The 23,258-nt window shown below is 36.8% G+C and overlaps 1 protein-coding gene across 23 annotated transcripts in view; it reads right to left on the bottom strand.

Annotated features, from left to right (window-relative positions):
- Nucleotides 1–23,258, bottom strand: part of DST (dystonin) — a 333,803-nt gene that overhangs the window by 129,659 nt on the left and 180,886 nt on the right. For 11 of the 23 annotated variants that reach the window (XM_087945452.1, XM_087945460.1, XM_087945467.1 and 8 more), the window contains 6 exons: nt 22,510–22,617; nt 20,624–20,722; nt 11,745–11,879; nt 8,301–8,389; nt 6,211–6,346; nt 148–5,184 (listed from right to left, as the gene is read on the bottom strand). In XM_087945452.1, the coding sequence (XP_087801578.1) occupies nt 148–5,184; nt 6,211–6,346; nt 8,301–8,389; nt 11,745–11,879; nt 20,624–20,722; nt 22,510–22,617 (5,604 nt within the window). Of the gene's footprint in view, nt 1–147; nt 5,185–6,210; nt 6,347–8,300; nt 8,390–11,744; nt 11,880–12,932; nt 15,388–16,144; nt 18,821–20,623; nt 20,723–22,509; nt 22,618–23,258 lie in introns of those variants that run through there. The other 12 variants (XM_087945512.1, XM_087945517.1, XM_087945521.1 and 9 more) reach the window with 3 other exon arrangements.

Genomic DNA, 23,258 nt, shown 5'->3' with positions numbered 1-23,258 from the left:
CCTACAATGCTAACAACTTGAGAACATTTACATTTCTTTATAGGGCATTTAAAGCAATTTCCTTCCAGTTTTGACATGTTTGATGAAATGGTACAGCCACTCAAACAAACAAAACATAAATACAACAGTGTAAAAGTTGCTGCTCACCGTGCTTGTTGCCACAGATCCTGGAAACATTTCCTTCATTTCCAAGGCATGATCACAAAAGTGTTCTCCTGAATGGTATAGTTCCTTAGACTGATTTGTTTCCAACATAAAAGTGTTACTGCTTAGAGCTGGGTTCTTTGAGCAGGCAACTGATTTTAATTCTGATACATCTTTAGCTTCATATGGGTTGGGAAATAATTGGTCAAGCTGAGAAACTACTTTCACCTGACTCCTTTCAGTCTGGTCTTTGTCGCTGGTGATTCCATGTTTGCCATTGTTTTTATGATTAGAAGTATCTTGCTTCAGTATATCAAGGAGGAGATCAGGACTGCTATTATGAAGCCAAATACCTGGGGGAGGGTTGTGTTCATTTGCACTGATGCAAGGTGGATTGACCAGAACAGCTGTTTCGGCAACGTTGTTTTCATCTTTGTTATCAGATTGATTAAACTGTTCCTGATGCATAGGATTCACTGTTTTAAATATGTTTTGCATTAAAGCCCTTGTGCCAGTATAACTTAAAAATTTATCTTTCTGATTGTAGTGAATGCAGAGATCGTCTATTCGGTTTTTAAGTATATTTGGTAAGGTTTCGTGCAATGTAGCAGGGACATTAGACAAGTGTATTTTCTGATCCTCTATTAGAGGAAAATCAGGCGGATGCATTCCTTTTTGTGATAATTGCACATTGTTTTTGGTGGCTTTTTGTAAGAAAGTAGAATTATTATCTTGAATGTCCTCTACCTCATAATTTCTTTCACTACTGTGATTAACAAGTATTTCATGCATATTCTGTTTTGTACTAGCCCAGCTGTTACCCATAGTGCCTAAACTATCAAAAAAGGAGCCCACTGTTTGCAAATGTTCCTTACAACCCATTCCAACTTTGCTAATTACTTCTTCGGAAGTTTTATCTTCCATAATAGCAAAGCTCTCCGATTGGAGAGTTTCATGATATAATTTGGAATGTTCTTCTCTTCCTTTGGTGTCATTCATTTGAATAGGTTCTGGTGTATCTGATGTCAGAATCCGGAAACTTGGTTCTTCGGAATGCTGTTTTGTTTGGATTTTTTCAGCTTCCATTCCATTCTCTTTATTGCCTCTTTCAATTTCCAGGATGTTGGATGAAACTCCCTGTGTCAGTGCTAAGATATCCTTGGATTTGATATTTTGTGCACACTGCTTTAAGTAAGTAGAAAGGTCAACTACTGTATTATCATGGTCAATAGTTACATCTGTAGCCAAGCCACTAAAGGATCTAGCTTCATTTGAAAACTGATCAAGACTAGCTTTCTCCTGACATGAGGGAATAGTTTCACAAGAGTTTTTAACACCCAATGAACAATTCTTTGTCAAGCTTCCATCTGATTCCTGGATACTATCTTCCCACAGAAGATGTTTCCCATCACCCATGGTATCATTTACTCCGTGACTTTTCTTACAACTCAGAAATGACATTTCTTTTACATCATGCCTGATAGCCTCGTTGTGCTCAGAGAGCAAGGTGTTTTGAAGAACAGTGGCATTCTCGGAAGCCATAATTTGACAGCAGTGTGCTTCAAACTTTCTTTCTAAGAAAGGTTCTGAAACCTTTTCAGCATCTTTCTGGCTTTTAGCTTTACTTTTATCACTGGTTATATTTTGACAGTCATCGACATTGTTTCTTTTAAAACACGGTAAGCCATTTTTCAACTCTACTTGCAAGTTGTAGTCATGATGAGTAAAGTTGTCTTCTGCTGTTTTTAGAAACTGCTCTCTCTTGTCCCCTAAACACTGGCTGCCAGTGCTTATACCCTGGCACTGTGAGTAATGCATTTCCATCACTTCCTCATTCTCATAATCGGTCTCATCAGATGTATAATAATCAAAGTCTACATAATCGTAACTATCAAAGTCATCTTCACTTTCCTTATCCTTATTGCCCAAGTAATTATCTACAGAAATGCTTTCTTCTTCAGTATTATCAGAATAATTTTCTTCTTCGGTACTACTTTGCTTTTGCCTATCTCGTTTTATTTCAGCTCCATCCAATTTTCTCAAGGAGGTAAAAACCTCATCTCTTTCTTTTTCCCTCCATTCTTTGTCTACATTTCCAGCCCCTTCTCCCTTCTCTTCTTGAACAGTGCCTCCACTAAATGGTTCCTTACTCATGGTTTCAGGTGTATCATCATTATCCAATTGACCAAAGCACAGAAAAATCTCCTCTTTCTCATACAGAAGATATTTTGATGCATCTTCTGTTGGTTTATCTATAGCAATTTTAATACACTGTACATCATCACTTTCTTCTGGAATAATAATTCCCTTATCTGCAGAGGATCTACCCATATCAACTTCAGCCATATTATCAACAATATCATCACTACGATCATTATGTATGCTGCCATCTTTATGCTGAGCTATATCACAAAGGCCTTGACTATCTCTGTATTCGTTACTACTTTCCGAACGTGGAGTGATACATTTTCTTTTATCCTGTGTTTCACAAGGCTTACTATTGCTGCCTTCTAGAAGTGAGCTATTAACATTCCCAGATGGCTCATTAAGTAATCTAAGATGGCTATCTATACTGACAGGTGAACCATCCAGAAATCCAGGACTGTTTTCTGCCAATGTTGTACCAATATTGCCTTCCACTGGAAGGCCAATGTGAGTGATAATATGATCCATCTGAAAGGGCTCAATGGATGTAATGTCACATTCAGATGGTGGAACTCTGTAAGACTTAGCACAACAATCATGCAAAGTTCTACTATCTATGTTACTCTCATTTATAGGTTTGTCACTGACATTAATATTGCTCGCCAGAGATTCATTTCTTTCAGTTTTAATCTGTTCCTGATTTAGCAAGGTGATGTTGTCTTTCAGAGGTGGATCATCCTTAGAAAAAGTATTTTCTATCAGAGATGTCCAATGGCTATTCATACAACTATCTAATAATAGGTTATCAGGAGTAGGCCCTCTAGGTTCCAAAGGAGATACGCTGTAATTATTATTATGGGATACAGCAATGATGTTAGCATCAGACTGTAATATCCCTTTTTCATTACAAGCCCCTAATTCTTCCTGAGTAGGATCTTTTAAAGATATATGTCCAGTTTTCACAGTGGTAAGTAAACTATTCTGCAAATTAACATTTTCTTCATCTTTTATTAATATAATTTCTTCATTATTCTGCAGAATGTGAGGTGGACATTCCTCAGTGTTGTTTGGTAGTTTTCTTCCATTAGCAAATGCTGAAGGATTATTTCTATCCAAAACATGATCTAATTTACCGAAAAGATTTTCCTTGCCACTCTCTTTTTCCCTGTCTATCATGCATTTGCCAACTTCATTTCTGCTTAAAATAAGATGTCCTTGCAAATGTTTATCCAGGGACTCTTTTGCCTCATCAGCTTTACCACATGATTGGTTAACTAAATTCTGGTGAGCGTCTTGAAATCCCCCCCTGTTATTGTTACTAAACATACTTTGGATACTTGTCTCTTGACCTAAAGCACTGCCAGTAACAGAGTTAAGTATTACATTTTTAGGCAGTTGCTCAAGATATGGACCCTCCCTGTTTTCAGAAGATTCACAAGATTGTTCTTCGGTTCCAACTGTAATGCATTCAGAGTTCTTGACATCCATTAACAAACTGGCAGCCTCATTTAAGTCACCACAATGCAACAAAAGCCTCTGGCCTGTATTTGCATCCATATAACTATTTATCATTAGGTAAGACATGAATAGCTTTTGATTCTGTTGCGAGTGGTGACTTGTGGTGTTCAGATGTTCAATGTCCTTTCTTTGTTCACTCTGTGTAGATGCATGGAGTTCACAAAATGAGAAACATCTTGAAGCCCCTTTCAACGGGAATGGCACATTATCCCCATTCGGCAATTCATCAGGAAGGGTAATGTTACTCAAAATGGATAAAATGTTACTATCTATAATTCCTTGCTGGGCTGCATTATTTAGGCTGATGACTTCAGAGGTTTCTGGAATATATAGTGCTGCTATTTTTTGCCTCCCATCTAGAATTTTGCTGGCCAGTTCATTAGAGATCATGCCTTGATGCAAAGATATAGATACAGGGAATATTTCGCCACTGTGTGGCCAAATGAGTCCTACAAAACCTTGCTGTGCCTCTAACACCAGCAAGGCACAAGTAGAAGAGATCAGGTTGCACTGCACAGCTTCATCTACAGTCAAACGTTTCGGGGAGTTTGGTGATAGGATTCCACCTGTCTGAACTTGATGAGTCAAAAGAGCACAGCCAGTATCTTGATCTATAACTCCTTCCTTCATTGCTTCTTCGACAGTCATCCTGTGACCTGAATTGGGATTAATTAAGCCCCCAGAAAGTAGCTGAGCATCTAATAGCCTGAACATAGTCTCCTTCTCTATGAGTCCTTCATGAGCTGCCCTTGTAACAGTGACTTTCCTTCCACACGTTAGTGTTATTTTGCCTCTTTCTTGAAGAGCCACTGGTAAAAACCTTAAGCGTGTTTCTTTGTGTATGACAGTTCTTTCAAGAAATTCCTCAAATGATAATTTTTCTGCAGTGTTGGGATCAATAAGGTCTCTAGATGTATCCTGGCTTTCTAGGATCTTAGCATATAGTGCTCCAGAAATCAGGTTCTTTTGGAAAGCTTTGTGCAAAGTTAATGGTTCTTCTGAGCCGGCTATTTTTAGATATCCTCCAGAAAGCTGGATCTCAAGAATTTTAACAGCCAAAGATTCTGAAATGATTCCTTGCTCCAAAGCAGTCACAACCGGGATTGTGGTTGCACTTGGTTGCGAAATAACCTTCATAGCGTTCTGCAAATCTTGCAGTTCCGATGCAACTTGTTCATCAACAAGTTTAAGGACCTTTGCTTGTTCAAGATCAAAGCTCTTTCCCGAGGTGGATGAAATTAAACCAGATAAAATAATTTGCCTCTGAAGTAATTGGATTCCAGTGTCATAGTCAATAAGGCCTTTATAAATTGCCTGGAAGACTGAAAACGTATCTTCGGTAGTCTGATCAATGATGCCAGCTATGACTTTGTCTACCTAAGAATATAAAGATACATTTTTTCAGTATCCAATAAATATTAAAACATGAAATCTCTGAATTTAAATACTTATCTGCAGATGGCAATAAAAGTCATTTACTTACCAGATTTGGAGCAAGACTGTGAATGTTAGCAAGTCAATGCAGAAATGATCTATGTCAGTGATTCAACTGCACATGGTGCGATACAAAACTGAGACACGGCATGCATCAGCAAACCAAAAGTTTACGTTCTGCACACATCAACAAGGTTAGTGGAATACAAGAGAGTCAATGATCATATAGTGAGTGAAAAAGACACGTTCCTGGAAAACAAACTGTCATGCCATCTATGTGGTTGTGAGAAGTTAAGGATATTCAGAAAATAGTGATACCAATAGTCATGCTACTCATGTTTACAGCATACAGCACTTTTATGTCGACACCACTGTAACCACCTAACTGCATTGCAACTGGTTTGCATTGAAAGCCATCAATTAGAAACATTTAATACACATGTGATATTTTTTTCATATATTATATATATTGCATGTATTAACTGACATTCTGTAATGCTTTTTACAGATCGTGAGAGGCCTTAAGGTATTTCTCACAATTAATGAGACTGCCCTTTCAAAAGTATGTAACCAGCTGAAATTTAATGAACTTTTGAAGTAAATATACAAAGTAAGAAGTATAATCTACCAAATTTTTGTACGGTGTCAGGATTCTGAAACATAGAATTTGTAAAAAATGGGTTTTAAAAAGAAAGGTAAGTGATGTATGATTTTTTTTTGTTCTTAGTTCATGCAAGACACAGGTTTAAAGATTTATTCATAAATGCATGACTATATTTTCCCTTCTATACATTGAGTTATAATTCTTATTGCACAAAAATACTGAAAATTCTCATTTAGTCCTCATTTTGTCTGATGCATACAACTTAATGCAGGATTTTTTTTTTGAAAAAAGTATTAATATACAGTTCTATACCCATGCAGTAAGTAAGATTTAGACAATACATGATTATATAGGTTTTAGGTTACCTTTGCATCCATGTTTTCATCTTCTATATTTCTTTCCTCCTCCAACTGTATCAAACCTTCATTGGATAAGAGTTTGGAACACTCTTGCAAGGACTTTATATGATTTTCCATTTCGTTTTTCTCCTCATTTGTCATTCTATAAAACAAATAAAAAATAGATTGCAATAGCATAGAATAAGCCATAATTCTGATAAATGTTGGCTTACCAACAGCCTGAACATTAAGATAGTTCACTAAAACATTCTTCTTTCCATAAGCAACAGAACAAAACCAGAAATAATTTACAATCTGAACTTGGGTTCCTAGATTCATCAACCAGAAACAAATCCTATTTAAATATTTTGCTTTGTAAAAGCAGCAATTTAGAAGACTACCTCGTTAGGGTTAAAACATTAGTACTGCTACATGAATAGAGTTTTCATTACAGTAAGAATACCACTTTATGTCAGTAAATAAAACCTCATAGAAGAAATAATTACAGGATTCAAAAATGAATTTAGAAACAATACAGCTGCATATGGCTGCCTGTGAAAATAATGGTGAGCAATTTGATCTGGATTATTCATTTGTAACCTATCTTCCTGGATGAGACTTTGCATTAAATGTACAAACTGTATTTTCTACTGTGCAGTGCTTTCACAAGTGAACTGCAAAATTCCATGAATAATCTAGGCCTGAAGTATTGTTTACAAAAAAAGTAGTTTTCTGATGCTACATACTGTAGAGATGCACTGTGGCCAGTGTAATATTTCTGAATGTCATGCGGAAGACTGCAAGCTTGGTATTTGGAGATGGAGATTCATGCACTTCCATTGCAACACTTCACTAAAAACCATTTTACTTGTTTAGAGAAACTGGTATATTTTATTATTCTTCACAAGCAGCTACAAATAGCCATAGCACTGCCACTTTCTAATTATTTATTTGATAAATAATACATGTAGAATCATGTATGTAGAATCATTTGTTAAAGATGATGCACAACAGAATGCAAAAGGCTAACTTAAAAAAAACTACCATTAAAGCCAGCTCATAGCTTCCAATATGATGAGGAGAAAATAATCCCCCACTTCTTCAAAGAAAATTGAAAATGACTGAAGCTGGATTCAACAAAAATTGCATTTGAGAGAATGATCGATGTACCACACACTGAGTTATGACCAGGGGTGGGCTGCTGGGGGTTCACAGGGGTTCAGGAGATCCTCTAGCTAAGATTCTGCACTGTTTGGAGAACCCCCAAATCCCACTCCTGGCTGGCCCCGCCCACCCCTCCCCTCCCCGGAGTCCCCACGTGGCCCATTTTGGATACAGGTAAGTGCAGGGTGCATGTGGAGGCTCAAGAAGGGTGAAAAACGGGCCTTCCAGAAGTTTAGGAAGGCTGGAAACGGGCCCATTTCCGGCTTCCAGAGAGCTTCTGGAGCCTGAGGAGGCTGTTTTCACCCTCCTGGAGGCTCAAGGAAAGAGGCCGGGGGCCGGGAAGGGCAAAAATGCCCCCTCCCCATCGTGGTGCAGGAGATCATGCCCACTATGGCCACACCCACCCAATCGGCAGAGAACCCATTGCTAAAAAAATTTAAGCCTACCCCTGGTTATAATTCCCATTATTCTAAGATTTGAACAGATTGAAGATTAAATCTAAGATCTGCTATTAAGATAATAATTTGTGGGTGTAATGTAATTAGGATCAGGGGAAATTTATAAACAGGAGGGTTGCCAAAAAGTAGGCAGCCACAAGTTACACAATTACATCATAGTCATTAGAACCAATATCTTGGTTCCCTTGTAATCATAAGCAAGTACCAGCAAAAGGAAAGTCACGATGTCTATGAAGATTCTCAATCATCGAGGTTCTGAAGGAGCTTCTTGGATGAGAAGCGAAATGTTTTCAAGGGGAGAAAAACCAAGAAAGTCCAGTTGTCTTTGGGAAAAAAGCACCTTTGGTACAAGAAAGACCAAAGTTCCTTTTCAAATTAATTCAAACCCCTTTTCTTAAGTTTCAGAAATTATACCTGATTCGACATATCAAACGACTAAATGGTGTTACAAAGGTTGAAATAGCATCATTAAATTTCAAAATAAGTGTAACATACTTGTCACCATGTTTTGCTAAAAATATCTGTGTTCCTTGCAAAGCCTCTGATAGCTGTTCTTTCTTGGCTGATAATTCATCAGAAGAAATCTGAAAAATAAGAAAGCACATTCAAATAGCTACAAGGCTCTAATAATAGACTTAAAAATGTACTTTAAGCAATATATTTTAAGATTAAGCATAAAAAGATATGTATTTGAAGCATATTGACATTTTGATAATAATACAATATAGATTGCCATGCCTGCTTTGTCCCTGAATTAATGTATTGCTTTTGAATAAGTCAGATCATATTGTGTGTGTATATATATACAAGCATACATATACACATACAAAAACAAGCCTGTCACAAATATGCTAAGATGGGCATTCTTGTATCTTTTTTTCTTGGGAACAGAGGCCAGGAACTTTAATCAAAACTTAGAACTGAAATATCCCAATGTATGCTTAGTTAGGAGAGCAATGACACAGCTAGTTTAATAGAAAAGAAAAACGGTGTATGAAAACTAATATTAAATAAACTTGTGCTAATTAGCCTCTAATTTCCCCCCCTTAAACTGTTCTGGGCTTTGCTTTAGGTAGCTTTTTTAAGTAAGCCTTTGTTGTCAAGTGAGAACAGGCTGATTTATTTGTATTTCAGTTTTATTATTTTTATAATTTTATAATGATATTAAAATGAATACACTCAATATTCCACCGATAGTTGAAAATAATTATGCATCTCAAAAGCTTATTTCTAGTTTTTGTTGTTGTTGTTTTGCATTAGCTGGAGGAATATATGTATCACCAGGCAGGATTTTTGTTTACCTGTTTGGGGGAGGTGGAATGCTGAAATTACTATGGCAAATTAGGATTCTGATATTTCATTTATGACTGATTCTAAGTCGAGTTCTAAATTATACCAATTATCAGTTCTTCTTAGTTAAAAACAAAGACTGAATTAACTTTGACAAATCTTTCCCTAAAATGGACTGGAGCCAAGTCAAAGACGTAATTATCAAACACCTTCAGACCTCGGACATATTAATAAACTTTTTTTAAAGAACAATCTACAACCTTCCCTTTGGGGTTCAACCCTGAGCTACACATATTCTTTTCTACTTGAATTTGCAGTTCATTGCTACTATGAGCCTACCTTGGACATACAGTATCATTGATAGCTTGAAAATGAATGGAAGAACATCAACATGAGCTAGAAGAACTTGTAGATCTGGATGACTAAGCTTTTATTTGCTATTCTCCAGTCTTATCTTTAATTCGCTTTTGCCTTATGTGACTGACAGAAGCAAAACATTAGGTGAGATGCAATCTAAATGCAATTGAAAGTTTACGCAGTTCATAAGCTTTTCAAGTGTTCAAATTAATTTAAAATTATAGTAATTGCCAAACTGTTCTGAGCACTAAGTGGAATGTTTCATTTATTGTGAATGGACAACTATCCACTAGGTTCCTACAGCAGTCATAAAAATATATACTGAAGGAATACTTGTAGTTCCAAATATTTTCTTTTATATAACCTAACAGTTCTACCAAAAGACCTAATATCGTCATATAAATAAAGGCTAAAACAGCCCACAGCCATCCACAATCCTTATGACTACTGAAAGTATTTCTTTGTAGGTGACATTCTGTCAGGAGATTAGATTCTTACTATCCTTATCCCGGAACATCACAGCATTTACTTCAAGAAAGCTGGGAGACAGTCTGTCTGAAAGTAGGGGCAGAAGAACAAGGGGATATCCTTTTTTTTTAGCACTGGAAGTAGCTACACCTTTCTGTCTTCTAGAAAGTGACTGCCCTGAATGATCCAGGTGAGCTAATTAAGGCACTAAAACAGACTCTTTGGATTGCGCATAGTGACAATCCAGGGCTATTCTCACAGGCCATATTTTTTTTAAAGCCACTTCCTTTTTCTTTTGTTTCTCCGAATGCTCCCAGGATTGAACCATGTTTTGAAACTAAGATGTAAGTATGAATATGAAAATATTCTCCTGATGGCTAATTCTGTCAGGTCTGCACTGAAGAGTCTGATATATGGAGCACAATGAATATCCCTTGCTATCAAAATATTTTAATATATTCTGAAGGGAGAAATCAGCAGGGGAAGCAGCCACACAAAACAGATCATCATCTCTTTAATTACAATGAATATCCATGGTGACATTGCTTTGGATTTCTTAAAAGAAAAATATCGAGCTTACTTTCTTCTGACTATAACTGATAAGATTTAAGATAAAATTTGAATCCAAATTTATAAAAGTTGCCTGTTACAGTAATATTCACTGAATGGATAGAAACTAGTTAAAAGCCTTCTACTCAGGCAAATTTTTTTAAGTATATCTACCAAAATATATCCATGATGCTTCATTCTTGGTTGAGAAATATTTTCTGAGGGAAACTTCGAATTAATATGTTCAATTTATGTATTAGGTAAACATTTTAAATTTTAACAAAAGGAGGATATTTTAATTTAGTGTAAATTAAACTTGAAGGAATTTTAGCAGAGTTCACACAACATACTATGCTATGATTTGTTTACCCAGATGTTGCTGAATAATCCAGAAGAAGCTGGGTTCACAGACCATACTCTACATATGAAGTTGACTCTTCAGAGGTTATGCAACAGAAATCAGTAATGTTAGATATGTGCTTCCTATCATTTTGTTGGCCCTATGAAAATACCATGGACTGATGAACCGTACTTTCAAATACTCTACCCGACTCTGTAGTCTCTTCCCCAAACCCCAAAAACTTTAACTTATTATCTTGTAAACAATTGGCAAATCAAATAAATAAATAAATAAATAAATATACAGTTCTTTACTAAGAGTGGCAATCTCTGATTCACATAACCAACCGGCCCTGCTTGGGATGGTTAAAAGACCACATGGATATTCAAAAATTCACATCTTTTTTTTTTTTAAAAAACCCTCCCCACAAATCATCCAACTAGACTGACATGGTTGGCCCTGACATTCTGGAGATGTAAGTTATTTTAGCAGTCATAACCCCTGTACCCCTCATTCCAGATAGTTTTTTTTTTTTTTTAAACACAGCCAGATACCAGTTGGAATTGAGCAGGCGCCTTCATGGCCCATTTCCAAAATTGTACATCGACAAACAGTAAGTACAAAGTAAGAAAACATTCTCTAAATGTTCATTACCTTATGGAATCGTTACAAGTTTATTCTTTGAGAAAACTGATTTATAAATCTAAATAATAGTATATGTTTTATGAAAATTTGAAGCCAAAGGAGAATGTTATTGGGACTGATGTAGGGCATACAATGGATCTTATCTGAGACCCTTCAGCTTGTTGGTATGAAGGAATGAAATAATGTTCACAAGCCAGTTGACTCCTTAGTAGAACCACAGACATGCAAAAATCAAACATTACAGGTCCAGGCAGCTGTTTATTATACACACTGAAGCAATGTTTTAATACCTGCTTCTTAAGAAAATCTGTTTTTTCAGCCCTTTCTCCACTGCCTTTGTTGAGGCTCCTGGTGATTTCTGTAACCCATTTCAGTAAGTCCCCAGTTTTTTCAACATGTTCTTTCTTTTCTTCTTCCATTGATTTCTGATGAACAATGAGCATTACAAATACAGAAATATTTAAAACTGCTGAACATTAAACAATAGGTACAGACCAAACATAACTATTCTGTTAAATAAACCTTATTTTTATCCCAGTTGCTGATGTAAAATTATGTATGGATGGAGGGGGCGGTGGGGGAGATTAACATTTTTTTAAAATATCTACCGTTATTTGAAGATGTTTTTAAAAAAACCAAGATAGTCATTTGATACATTTGAACACATTCGTTTGTACAGAGCTGATTCAATGCGTATGGACAGAAATCATTATTGTTCTAACAATGGGAAGGAAAACTGTTATTAAACTGCAGCTTTTGAATTATAAACCCACACCTGATATCATGAAGTTAGAGAGGTTACCACATTTCATTAATATAAAATACCTAAAACCCTTTCCTATAGACAAAATGTCATACAATTTTTATTCATCAGGCGATAATTGATCCACCAGAAAGGAACCCTAGTTTGACAGTTGTATAGCCATTTCCACTAATAATTTAAGCTTCCAATTAGAAGAAATGTAAAGACTCAAGTGCCAAAATAAACAGAAAAAAAAATCATTTTAATTGTTATAACAGGAGTATAAAACTGTCCTTAAATTTTTTGACTGACCAATCTTAAATGTTTAAACTAAGATATAGGCCTCAATGAATATAATTCATTATCAAATAGTTAAAATTGTACTACCTTACTTTGACAGACTTAGCTTAATAGAAATTTGCATCTGCTAACCTTTTTAATATATTTTTTCATATAATTTATCTATGAACCTCTGCAAGTTTATAATTCCATGTTTTACTATTCCCTGAAAATGGGCAGTAGTTATGAAAATAAGCATTTAAGTGTCATTATGAGAGACTCTACACACTTAGCGCTCTACTGTAGTTTGCTGGAAATCCTGAAATTCATGATTTTTTAATAACTTACACTGATTTGATTACAATGGAATATATTTAAAAAAAATAAATTTAAAAAGTTCAGCTGGAATGGCAAAAACCAGATTAGAATGAAATGAAACATATCAATATAATTCATCTTGTTATAAGCTACTATTTTTATTTATAGAAAACAGCAACTGAAGCACAATCCAATCATAACTGAAGTACAGTTACATTATGAGAAAAATTAAGCATGAATTTAAATCTTCCACAGAAATCTGTAAAACATAGAAATATCTAGCTTTTATTGTGTTCTAAGGTTACAAGCATAGAGCAATACTAGATTTAGAGTATGCAAACAACCATCTATAAGCAAAGCCAAAATGTGTTGCCAGGAATTGAGTGATTTTTTTTTCCCCTCCACCATGTTGTACAATTATATAAGTGGGAATTATTTCTACGATGTGGCAGTTTTGTTCCTTACCACAGAACGGAACTTAGTTCCAACAGAAGAGAATATTTGTAGCTCAAGGTTGAACTGTGGAGTCCTTGGTGCAGAGTCTCTGAACTTGGTTGTAAACTTGCAAACATTCAACTACCCAATGAGGCAATGTCATCAGTGCTAGTGACTGTGGAGTATGTTCCCTGTTTACTCTTAAGAATAATCTGTTGTTATGAAAATTTTGTCTCAAAAAATAGACGGCCAGGTTAGCTTAGTTACTGGGTAGAATAATAAAGCCTTGATATACCTGAGGTGATAAGCTCCGAAGCTTCTAGCAAGCGTAGTCCTGTATGGCAGTCAAAAATAGCTCCCTGGAGAGCTTCCTGATAGGTTAATTGCTTTTTTGTCTTAGGGCACATCAGGCTTTTTATGTAGAATTTATCATCTTGAGTTTTTGTGGCAGTAACGGCATCAATTAGGCCATTCTTGATGGCATCCTCCATTGACAATCTAGAATGAGATTTGGGATCTATCAACCCACCCGTCAAATGCTGATATTCCAAGCAGCGAGTGCCTACTTCTTTGTCTAGAAGGTTTTTATTTATTGCTTCGGTGACTGAGAGAATACTGTTTGATAAAGGGTGCCTAATGCCAGTGAAGACCAATTCACACTGCTGAAGGTGTTTAGCACATGCCTCGTCAATTAACTCCCTTTGCAAGGCTTCAGCCAGTGGGTACCTCTTTCCAGTCAAGGGATCAATTATTCCTCCTGTGCAGATTTGAGCCTCCAGACACCTCAGCGCAGTGTTCCTGTCCACCAAGTTTTTGCGAGAAGCTTTTACAATAGCTATCCTTTCATTTGTCTCAGGCAGCCAGACCCCGGCAATGGGACTATGGAGATCGGTATGCGGCTTGGAATTGGTCAACAAAATGTCACCAAGCTCACTAGCTGCAAGATGCCCTTCCTTGTACTTACTGACTGAGAGTCTGTCTATTTTGCCAGCAATTAAGGCCTCATCAATATTGAACTGCAGCCCCGTTTTCAGGTCTGTCAGAACAAAGTAAGAATTTCCACTGGCATCAAAGCACGTGGACTCTTTCCACTGAAATTCCTGTCTAGATAGCTCAAGATATGTACTTTTGTCTATCAGGGACTTTTTATATGCCTCATAGGAAGTCATTTCCGCACCAGTGTTGATGTCAACCACAGATACCTTATGAATCTTTTCTGCAGATGGAGTGCTTATTTTCCTCTCCCCAACCGGAAGCAGGAAGCATTTGCTAGCTACATCAAGCACACACAATTTCAGCAGGTCGTTATAATACATGGCTTGCCTGTTATTGGGATTCTCGAAGCTTTTTTTGTTACTGGAAGGTTCGTGTAAATATTTCAGCATTGTGTTATTCAGCAAGCCTAGCTCAACTGCAATCTCAGGAGGAATACGGACGCTTCTGACAGGGTCAATAACTCCCCCAGTGGCAATCTGAGCCTCAAGAATGTTTTTGCCTTTTTGTCTTTCTAAAATTCTACTTTCCACTGCTTGGTAAACAGACAGCTTTTTCCCAGAAAACAGATAACCTAAAACTGCCTTTTCTGCCTCCAGAAGCCTAGTTTTCCATTCATAATCTACCAGTCCGCTGATGACTGATTCATCCACCGAGAATTTTTTACCAGTTATGGGATCAATGATGAAACCTGTGGCAACCTGGGCTTCTAACAATGCTAGAGCTGATGTTTTATCAATTACTCTTTGTTTAGCTGCAGAAGCAAGTGAGACTTTGTTTTTGCTAGCTTCTATGTACAGCCCAGCTACTGCAGTAGGCTTTGTTAAAAAAATCTCAAGGTCTTTTTGCACCTCAGCGATGGCCTTCTTCCCCATGTGGAGCTGTCCAGCTGTGGTCAAGTCTAGAAGCTTAACTTCAATCAACTGCCTGGCATTTACTTCCTCTCGGAGGCCTTGAAATTTTATCTTATCATATTCAGTAGGAATCTCCTTGGCTCGCTTCTCCTCTAACGCAGTACTGCTCTTTGAAACATCTTCACTCCTAAACCCTTCTGATGCTCTGTATGCTCCCTCAAGAAGTCTTCCTTCATTACCAAATGTCTTGCCATTTTCTTGATTATATGTAGAAGCTTCAGCATGTACACCATACTGCTTGCTGTTCACTATCTGTAAACAGGAATTTTTTTTAACATTGTGAAGGATATTATATTTAGAGAGCAACATCATATATTACAGTAAGTGGGAGGTAGGAATGCAGAATACAAACAGCAAACAAGCATCGGCTAGTTTGTTAGTGCCGACAACACAGAAGCTGTAAGAGCAGGAAAGCTGAATGGAAACACAGAAAAACAATAGAAAAAGAAAGAATATGCTTTGGTGCATACGATTTAAAAATTGCAACTGTGATCACTACTCCAGCTAATAGTAGGCGTCATGATCCACAATAGTCAGACTGTAGCCAAAACTGCACATCGGTGTGTCCAAGGGAAAGTCATCTTTTACAAATTAACAAAAAAATCTATTTAAAAAATCTAAAAGGACAAAAATACAAGCTTAGTGAAGGGTGAACGTGCCACACAATAGAAGTGACAAGTGGAAGAGAGGGAAAACATGCAGAGGGTTGGGGTGGAATTAGTAGGGAATCCTGAAGAGAAACTTTTTTAGGAGGGGGCATTTTTGTTGCAAATTTCATCATGTAGATATTGATTTGAATTTTGCATATTTATCTTTACAATAACATAAACACATTGTTAGCCAGACATGTAGGTGGAAAGTACATCTAAATAAATACGCTTTTTCTACAGATCTGATACCACCTTTTAAATAAATGGAGAACCTTCAGAAGAAGAAAAGAAAAGTGCTAAAGAATGCTTAAAGGCAGAAAGTACAACGAAGGCCATAAGTATCAAACTGTATGGTGTACCTCCAGTGGATGCAGTTGTTTCCCTAATCCCATTTCATAATTTTCTTCATGTCGTGAACTGAGGAATTTGCCATCTTTCAAATTATCTATTTCTGATAATCTTGTGGCAGGTTTGTTGTTATCAATGCTGATTTCTAATTGTGTACTTGTTTGGGAAACATACTCCGAATATGATTGTTGGTTTACTCCACTTCCCAAAGAGTGAGTGATTCCAGACAGCTGGAATGGCTTTTCTCGTGACAATGAATCAGTGGAAACCATTTGCATTTTCTGAGCTAGTAGCTGTTCAGATTTACAACCTGAGCTGGTTATCTCAGTTTGCCTTCTCCTTAATAAAGGAGAAGTACACACTTTACGTTGTTCAAAATCTCTCAGAGAGGCATCTCCCAAGTAACCGTAGTCAAGTCCTTTCAATCCAAAGTCCAACTGAACATTCTTTTTGTTGACCTCATTCTGAAACAAACGCAACTGATTGCAGTGCTCTCTTTTCTGCAGATCTATTTGGTGCTTCAGGTGTTCCATTGTTCGTTTCTGCATTTGGAATTCCTCTTCTAGTTTGCGGTACTTCTGCAAATGTTCCATTTCTGCATGTTTCCCTTGTTGTAGCTGATCACGGCATTTTTGGAGTCTGTTCTGCAAATCTTCAATCTGAATCTGATACATTCTGATGTTTTCTTGAGTCATGTGCTTCTCTTGCTGCAAAGTGATGCATTCCATCCTTATGCCTGAAATGTCATTTTCAGCAATGTTATGCGATTCCAAGAGTTTATCAAATTTCTTCTTAAACTCTTCAGCAGAATGCTTATATTTAATTGACTCTTCCTGGAGCAATGCCATCTTTTTACGTGCCGTTTGCTCATCTAAAGTCTTCTGGTGGAAATCATCTTGCAGCTTCTTTATCCTATTGTTGAGTTCTTGAATATGAGCTTGTTGTTGCTGGATTTTCTGCTCATTCATTTTAATTTCCATAGTAAATGTACTCACCTGAGTGTTTAGGTTTCTTAGCTCCATCTCAGTATTCATGTTATAAGTGATATCCCTGTCACATTTCTGCTTATATTCATTAATTACATCTTTTGCATTGATTAACTCATCTTCTAATCTCTTGATTTTATCCAAGTGCTCTTGCTCAATTATGATCTGTTTGTGCAGCTCTTCATTTGTAACACGGAGCTGCTCCTTGAAGCTATCAACCAAAGCTTTTAATTCATCATTTTTCCTGTCAATAATCTGTCTCTCCAGAACTATCCTCTCTGATTCAGTGTGCACTTCAGTCATCATAAGTTTGGTTTCACTATTCCACCTACTAAGCTCCTCCACCTTTTGCTTTAATTTTTCTACCAAGTGATTACTGTCAGCTAAGTCATCTTTCAGTCTTTGAATAGTCAGCTGGCTCTCTTTTTCTTCTCTTGTTTTTTGAAGCAATTGCTCCTGCAGTTTTCTAAATTGCTCCTGCAGATTGCTTGCTTCCCCTTTACATGATATAGTTCTCTGTTCAGCTATCATTTTCTCTTGTTGAAGAGAGGCAATCTGTGAACGCAACTGCTGAGCAATAATTTCAATTTCTGTGTGTGTCCTTGTCAATTCCTCCAGCTCCCTCTTTAACTGTGCCTTTTCCTTCTGAAGTGACCTCAAGTCTTCTTGATAATTCATATTGATTCTTTTAAGTTCCATGGATTCTTGCATGATTTCTTCAGCTTTACCCCCGGCTTTCTGCAGCTGCTTGTCAAGTTCTTTTAGTTGTTCCAAGTAACCATGCTCAACCAGTTCTTTCTGGTCCAACTCTATTTTAAGGCATCTGAGAGAATGATTGGCTTCATCTAGTTTTTCCTTTAATAAGCAAGCTTTTTCTTCAGATGATGCATTCTGTAGCTCAAGTTCATGAAGTTCATATTTTAAATCCTTAATTATTTTTTCAGACTTCTTGTTGGCCATAGTTAGTTCATCTACTATTTGTTGGAATTCCTCTATGTTCTTTATGTCTTGCTTTTCTCTGAAAATGTCTGAGCAAGTTTCTTTTCCTATTATAGTAATTTGCCTTCTGATGTCAGTTATTTCTTTTTCTCTGAACTTGTTTTTCACTGAACTACCTTGCAGCTCAAGATCTCGTTCCATTTCCTTAATTAGTTTCAGCAGCTTCTCTTCTTCAGCTGTTTTTTTCTTCAGCTCTTCCATTAAAGCCTTTTTTTGCTGCTCCAGATCCTGAAGACTTGTGTCTTTCCTTCTTAAATGTTCTTCAAAGGTTTTTCGAATCATGTTGCTTTCCTCTAGTTGAATTCTAAAAGCCCTAAGGTTTTCTTCAACTGCATTTCTTTGAACCTCAGCTTTCAAAGTGAGCTGTTTCACACGTTCTAACTCCTGTTCTGCAGCTTCTTTCTCTTTAAGGGCATCCTCTAACTCCATGGAAATTCGCTTCGCTTCTTGCTCTGCCTTAGCTTTCTGAAGACAAATCTCTTCCATTTTCTTCTGCTGCTTCTTTAATTCCCTTTCTGCATCTTCTTTGGCTTTTGGAAGTTCTTCCTCCAGCTGCAGCTTCTGTTTCCTTATCTTCTCCAGAGCCTTCTCAAGTTCACTTATTCTTGCCATAAGTTTCTTGTTCTCATTCAACACTGCCTTCTGCTGTTCTTCCAGGTTAGAAAATTCCCCACGTACAAGGGCCTCCTTGTTTTTCAAGGTCTTAAAAGTAAAAGAAGAAAGAAGAATTACCGTTTGTTTTAATATAGTACTGAAATGTGTTGAAATTGTTAAAGCATGGTTGCAAATACTTACACACTATTACCTACAGCATATTTCAGCAACATAGATTGCTGCCCACCACCACCACTGTCCCACTCAGAAAGACACCACAAGAGGAAAGAAAAAGCTGCAGTGAGGAGTCCACCAACTGATGTCCTCAAGAAGAATTCTCTGCTCATTCAGGACAAGAGCTGTTCAAGGATTGGAAGTTTCCGCCCCAAAGCAGACTTGCATGTGTCTGCTTGAAAGCTAAAGTAGAATAACTTCTCAGCAATACACATCATGCAAGGGGGAAAAAAGGCATTTCGGCATGTTAGGGTTAGTTGAATACGAAAAGAAATGTTTTAGTGCATAGGACAATTCTAGTTTCAATTTGAAAATACTCTCATAAACTTGATGGCCCAGAAAGCTGACTTAATTAGGGAATAAGCATATCCTCCTAGTATAAGAATCGTCATTTAAACCCATGTAGTAAATTTTTCTCATTTTTCCCCCTATCCAAATGAAAACAGGAGAACCTTATTCTAAAATTGTACTGCATTTCTTTCATACATCTGAGTATTTATATTTGTATCTATATTAAATTTATATTTCTGAAAGATAATTGCACTTTTTTTTTGGCATGATCTCTGTAGGTTAGTTGCCCATCTCTTAATTTTGATTTCATTTTCCCATCAAAGATTCTACTGATGTTTATTATTTTTATTTATTACTTCTCTTTATTATTTCTCGTGCTTTTTTTTTCACTCACAGCCAACAAGAGATTCAAAACCACCCCTACTCTGTCTAAAAAAAATTTCTACAACTGTTTTGCTCAATATTACATATGGTGCAATGAATTAAGAAACCTTTACTTGCAATGTGACTTCATCCAGACTCCCCCTGACTAATACCATTTCCGAAGACTAAATAATTTGACCTTATTGCTAGCTGTATTGTCAATATGATGTGCTTCATCTGGTATGTCCTCTTTTTGTGGTCACTTTCAAGCCACACATTTTAAAATGGAGAATGGCTGCTGCTATTTATTTCCCCAACTTCCAACCTTATAAATGAAATTATTTCCTATGCCAAATTATCCTTAAAAAGTGCCAATGATATTTAAAATAGCAGTTTACTGACTGTCTAGGACAAATAAATATGAATTATGCTAAAAAGTTTAGTGGATAATTCCTGTATATTCTTTTCACAATGACAATAAATAGTGTAACAGAATAAAAGAACTCTGATGAATTGGGCCAATCAGTTGTTTACAGAACAGTATTTGTTTTTCTGGAAGGTGACTAAGCAAACTCTTAAGTCAAACTAGACATTCTGACTTGTTAATGAAAGTTTGGGTTTCTCATTACCTGACAGAACAATATACGAAAAAGACAAATCATCAATTTCTTAACAATGCAATAAAATTTATCTTTAACATAACTTTACATAAAGGAGCTAATTTTATGGATTGCTCTGTACTTGGAAGATTTCTATGAAGACCCAACACCACAGAAAAGTGTTTTAGCAACTTACAGGTGAAAAGTAATCTTTAAAACCGATTAGAAAGTTTTTAAATCAGAATTATTAGAGAGCCAGTATGGCATACAAAGGCATATAATATGCATTTATTACACCAGTTTCACTACTACTGTCTATAAATAACATAAAGCTAATAAAGAAATTCTGATATAGACATTTTCACCTAAAGATGTAACTGCAAGTTTGTTCTACTTGTTCCTTTGATAATATCTATTGACTTACCTCTTCCTCCTCTAACCTTTTCAAAGAGTCACCAGCAAACTTTATATACTGAGTCATCAAGGTTACCAAGGCTGTGTAGCGTGTTCGTAAATCCATAAACTAAAATGAAACAGAGGAATAGCTGAAAATATGACAAATAAAGAATGTAACTTCCATCATGATTTCTGAAAGAAAGGGAAGGTGTTTTGTGATAAAGCTGGAGAAATGTACTACATCTGTCAGTCATAAGAAAACAGGCTTCAGGAGCCAATGTAACAAAGCTGTGGAATAGAATTGCCTCCTATCTGTCTTGGGTGGCCTCAAGTAAATACTACAGATGATCTCAGAAATGAAAGATAAGGAATCATTGCATGATGACGATTAGCCTTGGTGGCACTTGGTGGTTAAAATGCAGTATTGAAAGTAACTGCCTGTAGCCTGGAGTTTGATCCTGATGGGCTGAAGGCCGACTCAGCTTTCAATTCTTTGGAGGTCAGTAAAATGAGGACCCAGATTGTTGGGGGCAATATGCAAGTAATGCTGATGTTGTAAAGTGCTTAGAGAATGCTGTGGGGTGCTATATAAGCCTAAACACTACTGCTATCATGGAATTTATTTCTTAATTCTTAAATCCACATACTTTAAATCCTCATACTATTAGCTTTAGATATGCAATACAGCTTAGCAGCATTATCATTCAGTTCAGTGGAAAAGGAGATTTAAGATCCCAAAGGCATAACAGGCATAATTTGCATTAACTCATTTCTATATACCACCAATACATGGGATATCTCAAATAATGTTCCTGGTATTCATTTTCTAGGCTCTTCTAGACACTGCAAAAGAGGCTGTGCTGCAGGTACTGATTATATTTATATTTAGTCATCTACTAAAGCACAGAAGAGACTTCTTTTTAAAATCTGCATTGGCAAAACTCATATCATTACCACTGTGGATAAAGTTGAAAGAGGGACTATTTATATCCACCTTCTGTAGTTAACCACTGCATGTTTTACTGTTTTCTGGCCTTGTGATAAATGGATCTGTCCTGATGTGCTTAAGAACTGTATCTAGATCGCAGATATCAGAAGGGACAAGTCAGCTTTCAGAAACTGGGGTGCTGAGCTAAACCTCAAACCAGCTCTGGCCTTCTGGAGTTCATGCAACACACTTCCCCTCAACGTGAGTTAATCGTATGTCACAGAAACATGGCCAACATAGTTAACTATTATTACAAAAATAAAACTATGACATTCAGCAAAAGAAAGAACTATGCAAATTAGAGCCATCTCTTATTTCAGAACCAGTTTGGTGTAGTGGCAAAGATGCTAGACTAGAAACCAGGAGACTCTGAATCCTAGTCCTTCCATAAGCATGGAAGCTGGCTGGGTGGCCTTGGACCAATAATTCTCTCTCAGCCTGACCACTTCACTAGGTTATGGTTGTAGAGAAAACAGGAAGTGGGAAGTGACTTCAATTGAACAAAATAAAGATGCAGTGTAAATCTTGCTGAACTGTGTTCTTAATCATTTTGATGTCCTGACTCCAAGTTTCCTTAGGGCTTAAATGTTAATGAATGACAAAATGATGAGCAGGAAGTGGCTATCTGCAATCTCATGTTGAAAAAAACCCTTGATCTTCCCTATATGTCAAAGACCACATTGAGAGACAACATCAGACGAACATCTTCAAAACATGCCCTGACATTCGGCTGCTATGATAACTTCCTTCATCTGGCTTCTGTTTATGTTCTAATTAACTGGGTACCACTTTTGTGTAACTTGGATGACGGCTCTCCTTTTTCCAATCTCTGTCATTTATTGTTTTGTAATGTGAATTGCCCTGTGAAGGCTAGGTCTGAAAATAAATAAATAGCACATAAGTAACTGCTTAAACAAACAACTTACCTCTTGTATAATGAAGTCGGAAGAACTCTGCATCCTTCTGCGTTTTACAGGTGATTTTTGCTGGGAATCAACCATGGCTCTGTATGTCATTGTTTGCAACTCATAATCCTACCAAAAAAAGAGAGGAGGTGGGTGGGGTATCCTATGTTCCATACTAAGGATTCTTCTAACTGTATAAACACAGTTCATAACAAAAGGCCGAGTGTAGTAAAACCTGAACGTAGCAAGGGCTGAGCAACCAGAGCTGAGGAAAAGCAGCTACTGTCACATCATTACATATTGCTTTGGTAATATAAAAAAAAAACATTGTCTTAGGATGAAGATGTCATCCTTGCAACACCAATGAAGTTCCATATGCAGTGGGGATACCAGTAATAACAGGAGAAAGTAGCCTCAAATTTCCAGGCAACAACTATGGCAAAAAGACAACTGAGACAGTTTAATGCATGTAGTTCCTGACTTATGCTACAATTGGGACTAGAATTTCCTTTGCTAAGTAAGATATAGTTGTTAAAAGTGAGTTGCGTCTGGTTTTACAACTTTTTGCCACTTTTGTTAAGAAAACCACTGCAGTTATTCAGTAAATCACACGGTGTTAAGTGTATCTGGCTTCTCCCACTGATTTTTGCTTGCCGGAAACTGGCTGGGAAAGTTGCCAATGGCAATCATATAACCCCAGGATGCAGCAATAAATACATGCTATATGCTAAGCGCCCGAATTTTGATCAAGTGATTTTTGGGGATGTTGT

The sequence above is a fragment of the Notechis scutatus genome, chromosome 1 (assembly GCF_049901735.1).
Source record: "Notechis scutatus isolate UNSWTSFEM ecotype Mainland chromosome 1, rNotScu1.2, whole genome shotgun sequence".
NCBI lineage: Eukaryota > Metazoa > Chordata > Lepidosauria > Squamata > Elapidae > Notechis > Notechis scutatus.
The sequence above is the reverse complement of the archived record's forward strand: the minus strand, read 5'-3'. Positions and strand labels throughout refer to the sequence as shown.